The sequence below is a fragment of the Desmodus rotundus genome, chromosome 5 (genome assembly GCF_022682495.2).
Source record: "Desmodus rotundus isolate HL8 chromosome 5, HLdesRot8A.1, whole genome shotgun sequence".
Taxonomy (NCBI): domain Eukaryota; kingdom Metazoa; phylum Chordata; class Mammalia; order Chiroptera; family Phyllostomidae; genus Desmodus; species Desmodus rotundus.
Genome location: NC_071391.1, coordinates 5,525,282 through 5,538,562, shown reverse-complemented (window position 1 = coordinate 5,538,562; position 13,281 = coordinate 5,525,282). Strand labels below are relative to the sequence as shown.

Here is a 13,281-nt window from a genome sequence, read left to right as displayed (position 1 = left end):
CAAAGTAATTTAAAATATTTAAGTAGATATAAAAATAGAATAAGCATTCCCAGGAAATATTTTTCTTGAGGATGAAATATAAGTGGGTTTAGAAGATTGTAAAGATAAAAGGTCACAAACAGTTACCCAACTGAGCCAAATTCATCAACATAGAGGATAAAGAAGTTTACTACTCATAATAATTTTTTTAAATTTAAACCACAAAGTCTGGGATGATTTTTCCACAGTAGCAGATAACCAGTATATCTCTGATAGAGGAGCTAGAGAAGCAACCGGAGGAGAGCCCAGGCTCCTTCTGTCTTGTGGCTCTGCCATCCCCTTGGAGTTCCCCGGGGAGGGTCTGCATTAGGCTGGAAGTCAGAGGATATAGGAAGTGAGGCAGATCATACCAGAAGGAGGAATATAAATGGATGAGGAAGTGACATTTTATTTTTCTTAATATATTTAGAGAGAGGGGAAGGGAAGGAGAAAGAGAGGGAGAGAAATGTCAATGTATGGTTGCCTCTTGTGCATCCTACTGGGGACCTGGTCGCAAGCCAGGCATGTGCCCTGACTGGGAATTGAACTGGTGACCCTTTGGTTCACAGGCCAGGGCTTGATCCACTGAGCCACACCAGTCAGGGCAGGAAGTGACATTTTAAATGAAACTGTAAGATGATTGGAGGATAGAGTGGGTGGAAAGATCAGTCAGGGGGAAGACCCTCTGACCTGAAAATCTGGGTGTATTTTAGGAAACAAAGAGAATCCCAGGATGCCTGGTGCTTGAGGAGTGAGGCTGAGAACGGCAGAAAAGGAGTCAGAAGAGGTAGGCGGAGCCAGTTCAACACGCCATGTAAACAGCCTCTTAATGACTTAGGGGTTTACTCTAGGGTCAGTGGAAAGATACGGCCCCGGTTAAGCAGGAGATGGTTGAATGTATCCACCGGGGAATATTATCCCTGGCTGCAGTGGAGTGGGGGACCAAAGGAGGGCGGGGCGCTGACGCAGCCGCTCAGGGAGGGGTAAAGAGAGCCTGCTCTGGTCTGCACAGGCTGGACAGGGGTGGAGAAGGTGTGCAAGGCCTGATTTCAGCATCTGGTTAAGCGTGGGAGAGAGGGAAAGAGAGAAGCCCAGTGGCCCCAGGCTCCTGTGTGGAAGGTGAAATTTTTGTCTTAAGATGGAGAATCCCAGAGATAGCACATTTGGAGGTAGTATGTGGAGTTCACTTTTTAAAATTACAAAATATGTGATATATACACAATAATTGGTGTCAAATATACATAAATAATGGAGTGAATAATAACACCCCAATTTGAGAACCAGAACATTAGAACATTGCCGTTCCCCTATTTCCTCCGCCCATCACATCTGTGTCTCCCACCCCAAGATACCACACCCCCAATTTTATATTTTTAAACTCATTACTTTTATTTTTCTCAAAAACTCAAATGGTTATTTTGTTATAAATATTCTTAGAGCCCTGGCCAGCATGGCTCAGGACGGCCAGGAGCAGTCATCCCATAGACTGAAAGGTCATGGGCTCATTACTGTCCATGGCACATGCCCAGGTTGCGAGTTTGACCCCTGGTCCAGGCACCTACAGAAAGGAAGCTGATCAATTTTCCTCTCTCACAGATGGTTCTCTCTCTCCCCTCCTCTCTCTCTAAAAGCAATGAAAAAATGTCCTCAGGTGAGGATAAAATATATATATTTATAGACGTATATATTTATCAGTGTGTGTGTATATATATATATGCTTGTAAAAATATTTCAGTTAAGAATGGAAAGGATTTGCTTTTTCCATGCAAAACTGACTGCACTCCAGAGAAAGCTGCCAACATCTAGGTCCCATCTCAACAGCTGTCTCAACAAGAACAAAAAAAAAATAAAAGGAAGGAAAAAACTTGCTCAAACTTTCTGCCCAGTCATTTGTGTCCCCTGTTGCTCTTACACATGTGCCCCTCCTGCTGTGACGAACCTCGTGGGGCCTGTGTCACTGGGCCTGGACACATGCCTTCTGGATTCACTGAGACCCTGCAGTTTTTCTTCTCTGATCTGTTAAAGGAGTAAATTGCACAAATGAAATTTCTCATCTCCTAACCTTGCACTTTTAGAATAAATCCAACTTGGGCCCAGTGTGTTATTTGTTTTATACATTACTAGGTTCAGTTTACTGATAATTTGCTTAGGATATTTACATCTATGTTAATGAGCCTGCCGTATTTGCTTCCTGTGACGTCCTTATTAGTCTGTGGTGGCAAGCACGCTACCTTTATGACACGTGTAGAGGAAGTTGGAAGGACTTACACAGAGAGCATTTCTGTTCTTTGAGTGTCTGGATAATCTTACTGGTGGAGACGTAGAGGCCCGGAGTTTTCCTTGTGATAAGATTTTGTGTACTGATTCCATTTGTTTACCATTCTAGGACTAACTAGGATTTCTATTTCTACTTGTTTTAATTTTGCTGAGTTTTATTTCTCTATAGGGACTTGTCTATTTTCATACAAACTTAAATATAAATATATAAAATTAATACATATTTTATATATAAAATGTAAAGTTGGCATAAGGTTGTTCATAACATTTCCATATTTTTATTTTCTACCAGGGATAGTTTTATCTTCTGCATTCCTGTTATTAGTTTTTGCCTTCTTTAAAAAAAATTATTCTGAATTCTTATTGCTAGGTTTGTCATTTTTGTTGGTGTCATCAAAGAACCAAAGAATACTTTTTTCATTTTTCCATTATGTTTTCTATTTTACTAATTTCTGTTCTATATTATTTTATTCCTCCTATTTTTATTAGGTATATTTTTTAAGATTATTTATTTATTTATTTTTATAGAGAGGGAAAGGGAGGGAAGAAGGGAGGGAGAAAAACATCTATGTGAGAAACATTGATAATTTCCTCTTGCACGTGCCCCAACTGGGGACCAAATCTGCAACCTAGGCATGTGTCCTGACTGGGAGTCGAACTGGCAACCTTCTGATTTGTGGGATGACACCCAACAAACAGAGCCACACGGGTCGGGGCAAAATTGCTGTATATTTTTATTTATTTGTTTATTTTTTTAAACAGATGTTTTTGTTGTTAATTTTAGAGAGAGGGAAAAGGGGAGAGAGAGAGAGAGAAACAAGAACTGGTTGCCTCCTGTATGCACCCCAACCAGGGATCAAACCCATAATCCAGGTGTGTGCCCTGACTGGGGAAAGAAACTGCAAAGCTTTTGGTGAACAAGACGAAGCTCCAACCAATTGAAACACCCCTCCAGTGCCGCTGTATGTTTTTTAAATTACTATGAAAGCACACTCTTTCCTTGTAATGTGTTCAATCTAAAGTTAATTTTTTTTCTGATGATAATATAGCTACCCCAACTTTCTTTTAGCATTTGCCTGATGTTTTTCTATTCTTATACACTCAGATTGTTTACATCCTTGTGTTTAATGTATATTTTTTATAAGTGACATTCGGTGCTAAATATATCATTTCATAAATAGTAGTTAGCTCTGCATAAATTATGCAGTGATAAATGTGGTAGGCAGAATAATGATCTCCCAAATATGTCCACATCCCAGTTATTGGAACCTGTGAACAGATTATCTCACATGGCTAAAGGGACTTTGCAGATAAGGAAATTGAGATGGCTCTGGCCGGTATGGCTCAGTGAGTTGAATGCCAGCCTGCAAACCAATAGGTTGCTGGTTCGATTCCCAGTCAGGGCACATGCCTGGGTTGCAGGCCAGGCCCCAGTTGCAGGCTTGCAAGAGGCAACCTATCAATGTCTCTCTCACACATGGATGTTTCTCTCCCTCTTTCTCCCTTCCGTTCTTCTCTCTAAAAATAAATAAAATACATTAAAAAAAAAAAAGAAATTGACACGAAGGAGAGTATTCTAGATTATTCAGGTGGGCCCAATTTAGTCACAAGGGTCTCTAAAGGTCACATACTGTATGATCCCATTTATATAATATTCTTATTTACTTATTTATTTTTATAGAGAGGGGGAGGGAAGAAGAAAGAGAGGGAGAGAAGCATCAATGTGTGGTTGCCTCTCTTGTGCCCCCAAATGGGGAACTGGCCCACAACCCAGGCATGTGCCCTGACTGGGAATCAAACCGGCAATGCTTTGCTTTACAGGCCCGTGCTCAATCCACTGAGCTACACCAGCCAGGGCCCATTTATATAATATTCTCAATGAGACAGGATTATGGAGATAGAGGACAGATCAATGGTAGCCAGGGGCAGGGGCAAGGAGCAGGGTGTGACTCTTAATTAGGAAAAACATAGACCGTGAGGGTTCTAATCCTGATTGAGAGGGTCTTATACAAGTCTACACATGCAATAAAACTGATAGAACTAGACACCAAAAAAGTTTTAAAAAAAATTTTATTTATTAACTTTTAGGGAAAGGGAGGTAGAGGAACATGAATATGTGGTTGCCTCTCACACACTCCCAACCGGGGACCTGGCCCACAACCCAGGCATGTGCCCTGACCCGAATTGAACCGGCGGCCTTTGCTGTGCAGGATGGTGCCCAACCAACTGAGCCACATGGATCAGGGCAATTATGTTCATATTTTAAGTCACCTGTTACTGCCTCACACTTGTTAACATGGTTACTATTGACACAACAGAAAATAACAAGCATTGGCCGAGAATGTGGAGAAATGAGAACCCTGCACAGTTTGTGGGAATGTAAAACGGTGCAACCGCTGGGGAAAACAAGTTAACGTTTCCTCAAAAAATTGAAAATAGACCCAGCAGTTCCACTTCTGGGTATATAACCCAAAGTATTGAAAGCAGAGTCTTGAGATACTCGTACACCCATGTTCACAGCAGCGTTATTCACAACAGCCGAGGTGTGGAAACAACCCTAAGTGTACATGGATGGACACATGGCTAATTGAAATGTGGCATGTACATAGAATCAATATTATTTGGCCTTAAAAAGGGGGGAAGTTCTGAGAAATGCTACAGCATGAATGAACCTGGGGACATTACGCTAAGTGAAACGAGCCAGTCATAAAAAGACAGCTATCGCGTGATTCCACCTCTATGCGGTACCTAAAGCAGCTGAGTTAACGGAGACAGAAAACAGAATGGGGGCACCAGGGGCTGCGGGAAGGAGAACAAGCAGTTAGTGTTTCATGGGTACAGAAATCCCGTTTTGCGAAGTGAAGAGTTCTGGAGATGAATGGTAGTTGTTGGTTTCACAGTATGAATGTACTTGAACACATGAAACTTAAAAATGATTGTGGTAGTAAATTTTATGTTATGTGTTTTACCCCCTCCCCTCAAATGAGGAAAAGGTCATCCCTCAAACGTGGACAGTCAATGAGTGAGTCAGTGAAGGCAGGAAGCGGGAAAGGCTTAGGGCTGCTGACGGTGGGGTGGGGCGGGGGCAGCAGGGTGGCCTTGGGCAAAGGCCTCCCCCACCAACCCGGAGCCACCAGTCAAGCCCTCTCCACCACAAAGGGTCTTGGGAAGAGGATGTGGCCTCTGCAAATTCTCACGACAGGACAATCTCCCCTCTGGCCCCCAGGTTTGGGGATTCCTGGATCTGAAGACAACAACATAGACACATCCTGCGCCTCTGCCCCAGGAAGGAACAATTAGGGAATTTTAATTTACCGGTCTGTCACTCGGCACAGCCCAGGCCTCATTTCGGGGATGCACCTTGGCTCTGCATTTGTAAAGAGGCGGGGAGGGTCCACGCCGCTTTTCAGGCCATGGGGTCCAGCTGGTTGGCCTTCACCCCTCTTTGTAGGTGATGAAGCTTTGGAGATTTTACCTTGGGCAGCTGGTGAAGGCTGGATTTGCTCCGGTAGAGTTAGGTTGGGAATTGGCCGAAGCCCCACCCACAGGACGGGATCTGATTGGTGGAGTGCTGTGGGCGTGGCATATCTGAGGCTATATAAAGGCAGTGGCTGGAGGCGGCTGGTTATGCTGTAGGTAATCCCTGAGCTCAGGTGAGGTTTCTGGAGCAATGGGGGAGGGAGGCTGGGCTACCTGTGGGCTCCTAGATGGAGGCTTCCCCGTTGACTACGGGATGGTGGACCCTACTTTCTCCCGAGTCCTTTAGGCTTGAAATACTTGAGGTGGCCCCAAGGATTTGTATAATATCCCTTTTCCTGGGCCTCAGTTTCCCTCCGTGAAGTAAGGAGTGGGTGGTTCTGTAAAGTCTGCCATCTTGGTGCGTGGTGAGGAAGTTGTGAAGAGTGGGGGCGGGGCAAGAGGAGCAATCAAACTCTTTGGCTTTAGGGGTCAGACAGGCTCCACTTTTAGGTGGCCATGAGTCTTCCTCACTTGTTTCCGTGTTTGCAAAATGGGTTATACCTCCCAACCAGGATGAAAAAGATGATTCACTTAAAGCACTAGGCACAGCTCCCGGCACCTAGGGCACCTTCAGTGGTGCTTGCTGCTGCTGTTCTTACTCCCAGGCTCCGGCTGGAGAGCAGGGTGGGCGTGGGAGCTACTGCTTTTCTGACCTCCCCACCCTCCAGGCCTCCCAGTTTCCTTCTGTCCGAGTCCCCCAGTCTCCATCTTCATCCCTCCACCTTCTGGAGAGCCTCTCTCTGACCAGCCTCGCCAACCCCTTGGACTTGTCAGGAGTGAGGGGACAGGTTTTGAGAAGTGGGGCTCCTCTCTCTACAGGGCACCCACCCCCACCCCACCCCACCCGTCCCCACCCCCTATGAGATGAGCGGAGCCCAAGACCCTGCCCATGTGGTTGCCACCCAGGTGAAGCTGTGGGGCTGGAGTGGTCAGGATGGGGGCAGTGGGGCTCTCTATTCCCGCCAGTACCAGGAGCTTCGGGCTTTTCTCTACCTTCTGGGTGAGTTGCCTTGGGGCTGGCATGGGGTGGGGCTGTAAGGACCAAGTTTGAAACACGTGAGAGGTGGGATCTCAATCTGCCCACTCGAGGGTCTGAAGTCTCTGTCCCTTCCCTTCTCAGGTGACCCTGGTTTGGCAGGTGTGGGGGCAGAGGGTTGTGCCAGAAAGTGGGCTCAGTGGGTGCCACTCTTGTCTTGTGGGAGGTGGGTGGTAACTCCAGCCTCCCATTTCTCCCCTCTACCTCCAGAGCACAGTTTCCTTCAGGAATTCCTCTCCAGAGATCCCTGTTTCCAGATTTCAGATAAGGTGAGGGGACGTAGTGTGGGTAGAAGTTGGGGTCACTTGAGGAAGGTTGAATTTGTGGGTCTCTTGTGCTGCTGATTCATTGGGTCCCGTTGTCTGGTGGAGGGAGCACCTGCCTTTTTAACCCTTGTCTCTGCAGACCCCTCCTCACATTTTACCCCTGTTTCCCTAGGCCCCCACCAGAACTTCCTTGGGAGCAAAGGGGCCTAGCACAGTCCGGTCCCTCCCAGTGCCCAACTCTGACCTCTCCCCCTTCTGTGTCTGCAGTACCTCCTGGCCATGGTGCTGGTCTACTTCCAGCGTGCCAACCTGAAGCTCAGCGAGTACACCTGCAGCAACCTGTTCTTGGCACTGTGAGTGTCCCGGGTGGGTGGTGGAGGCACTTGTTCTGAGTTGGAGGACTGGGCAGGGCAGATGCTAATAGCCTCTGCCCAACCCCCACCTCTGTGGCCAGGTTCCTTGCAAATGACATGGAGGAGGACCTGGAGGATGCCAAATGTGTGATTTTTCTATGGGCCCTGGGCAAAAACTGGCATAGTCAGGTGGCAGACTTCCTGCGTCAGAGGGACAAGCTGTGGGCAAGGATGGGCTTCCGGGCTGTTGTGAGCCGCCAGTGCTGTGAGGAGGTGAGGGCCGATGGTGTCCTGGGGTGGGAAAAAGAGGCTGGCCCTCCCACCCCATTTACTGTTTACTCTATGCCTGCCAGGTCATGGCCAAGGAGCCGTACCATTGGGCCTGGACTCGGGAACGGCGCCCCCACCACGGTGGGGCTCAGAGGAGCTGCCCAAAGGCCCGGGTCCCCCTCCCCCGGGGCCCCGGGCTCTCACCACCCTACTGTTCCCTCTGTGGTGTGCCCTGTCTCTATAGGCACTGCTGCCACCAGCCCCGCCCCTTGCCTGTCTTACCCAAGTGTCCTTCCCCCAACCCTGAGTGGTACTGCCCTCCTTCCCACGCTTGTCTCTCAGTGGCTGAAGACCCCTGGGGTGGGGGCTTCCTCATGGTCCTGCCCCCTCAGCTGCATCTGGAGCCAGGCACCTACACCCTCCACAGTGAGTTGGGGACAGGAGATGGAGGGGCATGGGCTTGGGAGCCTGGGAAGCAGGTGTGGGTCCTGACAGAATGAGAAGAAGGGACGCCAGGACACCTGGCCTGGGGACCAGCAGGTCTGGGCACATGTCCCAGCTCTGCCACCTCCTGGCTGTGTGAGCTTGGCAAGTTTCCTCTCTGAGCCTCTCTCTGCCCTTCTCCCCCCAGTCCTCCCAAAGCCTCCGTCAATGCCGTAGGCGCGGACACGACACACGCAGGGTGAAGAGCAGCCCGCCTGCGTGACTGCTGACCAGATGCTCTACGGGCTGTGGCCCCTGGACTCCTGTCTTGTGGGCCTCAGGCTGTCAGTGCTGCCCAACCCCCTGCCCCTCCTCCCAATCTGCAACTTGTACCCACTCTGATTCTGGCCCCCCCAATAAACCTGTGTCCGCAGGACACCAGCTGTGCTCAGGCCCTGGCCTAGCTCCTTGACCCAGGGTCTGGGTAGGGAAGGAGCTGGGGGGGTGGGGGGGCGCGTCAGGTTTAGATGTCAGCGGTTGAGACTCATGAACTCAGCAAGTTCTGTGGTAGCTCTTCTCCTTCCTGGTGGTGGCCAGTCATCCCTATCCTCAATTTTCCCTCTGTGACTCCACCCATGGGTGATGGATCTACACAGTGTAGGCGGGATTGAATGAGATGAGGTGTGTGCACCCTTAGAGGAGGGCCTGGAGCCGACTGGACCAAAACCGCTCAAGTGAAGAACAGCCCTGCACTAGAAATGCCTGCAGGGCCAGGTCTGTATAGGGAATGACTTGGTTTTTGCCCTGGGCTGCAATCAAATACAATGTAATTATTATAGAACATCCCCTCCCCAAAAAGTGTGTTTGTTAATGAAGGGGCAGAGAAGGTTTCCAGAGGAGGCGGGATTTGAACTGGTCCTTTCACACTGTCAGGTTTGCCCAGGAGGGGTGGCGGGTGGGGGTGCTTATGAGGAAGGGTATTCTTAGACAGCCTAGAGTAACGATTAAGTCTCGGTGTCTAGTGCTGGACATCCTAAGATTCACATTCCTGCTTCCTGTGTGAACTTGAAATATTTAATCTCCTCCATTGCCTCATCTGTAAAATGGGTATTACGCTAAAATGGGCATTGAATGAGTTAATCCTAGAAAAGTTTAGGACTGTCTCATGAGCTGGCCCTGGCGGGTGTGGCTCAGTGGATCAACTGCTGGCTTGCAAACTGAAAGGATGCTCACTCATCGAGCCTGGGTTGCCGGCCAGGCCCCTGGTTAGGGGCGCTCAGGAGGCAACCAATCAATGTTTCCCTCACCCAGTGATGTTTCTCTCCCTCTGTGTTTCCCTCCCTTCCCGTCTCTCTGACAATAAATAAAATCTTAAAAAAAAAAAAAGGAGTAGAGCTCAAATGTGTTACGAGTGGAAGAGGAAAATGCTGTCTACAGAAAGACTGAAGGGCGGGTGTGTTTGGGGCTGGGACAGAAGGTGGAGCAGGTCCCAGGCCCAGAGCGCACGAATGTGGACGTGATCCTTCCAGTAAGAAAGCCTGGCGACTTCGGGCATTAGAAGCCATGACAAAGGCTACAAGGCATTCATTTGTTTTTCAAACAGGTGATACATTCACATGCACATTTTGAATTTTGAACCGAGTCACCTCCTATTCCTGACTCAGCCGCATGGCTCCTGTCCCTGGAAGCAATGAAAGTAATAGTTTATATCTTTCCAGAAAGGAATCTAACCTACATTACCAAATGGGGTGTGATAAATAACATATACATCTGGTTTTTGCCCCAGGTTCCTGGCACAGAGCTCCTTAAATCCCTGGAATTTCCTGAGTCATAGGAGTAAAGAAAGAGTCAGTCACCTTTGGACCACACCTGGGTTTATGCTAATGAGTGATTTAGGGTGGGGGGTGGTCTCCAGAAAGATCAATCTAAAGGGTGTGGGAGGACTGCAGATTCAGAGCTTCTGGGTGGGTGGACACAGATGTGCTGGGAGGAAGGCTGACCTAGAGAGGGCGAGGAAGCTCTGTACCCTGTCCCCCCAACACCTTGCCCCATGCCTCCCTCCTATTTGGTGACTCTTGTGTTGTATCCTTTTTAATAAACTGGTAATAGTAAAGCACTTTCCTGAGTTCTGTGAGTCTAGTACTAAATTATCAAGCCTGAGGAGGGGGTCATGGCACCCTCAAATTTGTAGTTGGTCAGGCAGCAGTGAGAGTCGCCTGGACATCCCATTGTGGCTGGAGCTGTGTGGGACTGAGCACTCAACCTATGGGGTCTGTGCTAACTCTGGGAATTAGTGTCGGAATTGAATTGAATTCTAGGTGCCCAATGGGTGTTGGAGAGTTGGAGAATTGGTGTGGGAAGGAAAACCACATGTATTTGACATCTGGGGAAAAAACACATGTGTGATGTGAAGTGGTATCAGGAAAAAGACACCACACCAAATATCTGTATCCGTCCCACCCCCTTTTAAAATTATTTTTTAAAAGATTTTATTTATTTTCAGAGAGAGGGGAAGGAGGAGAAAGAGGGAGAGAAACATCAATGTGTGAGACAGACACTGATTGGTTGCATTTTGCACAGCCCCTACTGGGGACCTGGCCCGCAACCCAGGCAGGTGCCCTGACTGGGAATTGAACTGGCGACCTTTCGGTTAGCAGGCCAGCACTCAATCCACTGAGCCACATCAGCCAGGGCAAAAAAGATTTAAAAATATATATCTGTGGGTTGAATTCCTAGAAGAATTGTTCAACCAAATGCCAAGTCAAGATTGCCATTTTGATGATTTTTGCCAAATGTTCTTCTATGGAGGTTATACCCATAATGCCCCCCACCTCCATAGTGCATGGGAAGGCTGTTTGCCAGAACACTCACCAAAAATAGTGAGGTACCTGATTTAAAAATATATATATTTATCTTTTTTTTTTAGAGAGAGGGGAAGGGAGGAAGAAAGAGAGGGAAACATCCATTGGTTGCCTCCCATATATGCCCCAACTGGGGACTGAACCCCCACCCAGGCATGTGCCCTGACCAGGAATCAAACCTGTGACCTTGCCCTGTACAGAAGACACCCAGCCCACTGAGCCACACGGGTCAGGGCAGGTACCTGATTTTAATCTTGTCCTGATTTTTAATCTTATTAAAAGTGGAAAAGGGTCTCTTGGTGAAATTTAAATTTGTATTTCTTTTTCTTCTGAGCGAGCCTGGGCTTTGTTTCACACGTTTAAGAGCTGTCTGTCTTTTCTGTGCACTGTCTTTGTCTCTGCCCAGTGCTCTGCTGTTTTTGGCTTCTGACTGACGTTTGAAGGAAAAATGGGCCTTCAAGGTGTAAACTGTGTTTGTTCAGTTTATCATTGTGACTTCTCTGTATAGATGTTTCAATATAGTAAAATCAACTTTTGTGTGGCTTCTGGGCTTTGTCATAGTTAAAAAGACCTTTTCCAGCCCTGACCACTATGGCTCAGTTGGTTGTTGGATGGTTGGATTCCCTATTAGGGCACATGCCTGGGATGTGGGTTCGGGCCCCGGGCAGGGTGTGTACGAGAGACAACCAATCGATATTCCTCTCACATCTGGGAGAAATGTTTTTCTCCCTCCCTTGCCCTCTCTCTAAAAATAAATAAATAAAATCTTAAAATAAAAAGAACTTTTCCACACTGAGACAACTAAAAAAGCTTTTCCTTAGCTCCTGGCTGTATTTTTGTCTTCATTTTTATATTAAAATCTTGGGTTCATCTGCAATTTATTGTATACCAAGTTTCTTCCATTATCTTAGTGGTTTTTATTGAAAACCTCATCTTTTATTAAGGCATAGTTGACATGCAATAAACCACATGCACTTAAAATGTACATTTTTGTTTTGACATATAGAAATCTCCAAAAATCATTACCATAATCAAGATTATCAACATGCCCATCACCCCAATAAATTACCTCGAGCACCTTGATAATCCCTCTGTCCTGCCCTTCCCCATCTGCCAGCACCCTCAGGCAACCACTGATCTGCTTTCTGCCACTGAATTGGCATCCTCTTTCTAGAATTTTCATGTGAAAATTTACACCGTATGTGCTCTTACCTGGCTTCTTATGCTCTATAAATTACTCTGAGACTCATCCGTTGCTATTCCTTTTTATTGCTGAGTAGAATTCTGTATCACATACATACCACAATTTGTTTAACCTTTCACAATTTGTTGATGGACATTTGTTGTTTCTAGTTTGGGCCATTCCAAGTAAAACTACTAGGAACATTCACGCACGAGTCCTCGTGTGGGATATGCCTTCATTCCGCTTGGGGAGATGCCTAGGAGCAGAGTGGCTGGGTCATGTGGTTAGCATATGTTCAGCACTTTTTCTCTTTTTTAAAGTTGTAAAAAGTTATTTATATATTCTAAATACAAGCCTTTCATCAGATATAACTTTTTACAATTATTTCCTCCTAGTTTGTTGCTTTTCATGTTCATAATAGTACCTTTTAAAGAACACGTATTTTATTTTGATGAAGTTCAATTTTTTCTTTTATTGTCTGTGTTTTATGTGTCATCTTTAAGAAATCTGCCAAACCCAAGATGATTAAGATTTTTTTCTCTGCTTTCTTCTAGAAGTTTTACAGTTTTAGAGTTGACATTTAGCTGCATAATCCAGTGTGAGTTAAATTTTTATTTAAAAATAAAAATAAGGTGTATCCTAAACATTTATCAAGTCCACCTATTTCCGTTTTGTGCCCATCACCTCCCTAGAGTGAGACACCATTCTCTCCCCCTAGTCTTTTAACTGGACTCCCTGCGTCCTCTCTCACCCACCCAACCCACTCCCATGCATCCTCCTTCTCCATTTGTACAAATCTGAGCTCGAGCAGAATAAAATCGAAACTCCCGTGGTCTACCCAGCCCTACCATAATGTTTCCCTTCCTTTGTCTCTGCTCAAGCAACACTAAGTATATTCCTAGTTCTCCACTGTCCCAGGGTAATGTCTCCCACTCCTGCCCCAACTCCCTGCATCTGACACGTCTACTTGAACTCCTACACTAGATAGGGCTTCAGTCACCCACTTCCTTAGCACCAGCTCTTCCTCCAATTAATTATGGGGTGATAGTGAGTCAATGTCTGCCTCCTTCAGAGG

General features: G+C 46.8%; 1 protein-coding gene across 1 annotated transcript; it reads left to right on the top strand.

Annotated features, from left to right (window-relative positions):
• The first annotated feature begins 6,663 nt into the window (after positions 1 to 6,663).
• SPDYC (speedy/RINGO cell cycle regulator family member C) lies at positions 6,664 to 8,399 on the top strand. Its single transcript, XM_024573991.2, has 6 exons — positions 6,664 to 6,814; positions 7,061 to 7,119; positions 7,384 to 7,469; positions 7,571 to 7,742; positions 7,823 to 8,165; positions 8,371 to 8,399. The coding sequence occupies exons 1-6, from the start codon at positions 6,679 to 6,681 to the stop codon at positions 8,397 to 8,399; spliced, it is 825 nt and encodes a 274-aa protein (XP_024429759.2). The 5' UTR covers positions 6,664 to 6,678.
• The last annotated feature ends 4,882 nt before the right edge of the window (positions 8,400 to 13,281 follow it).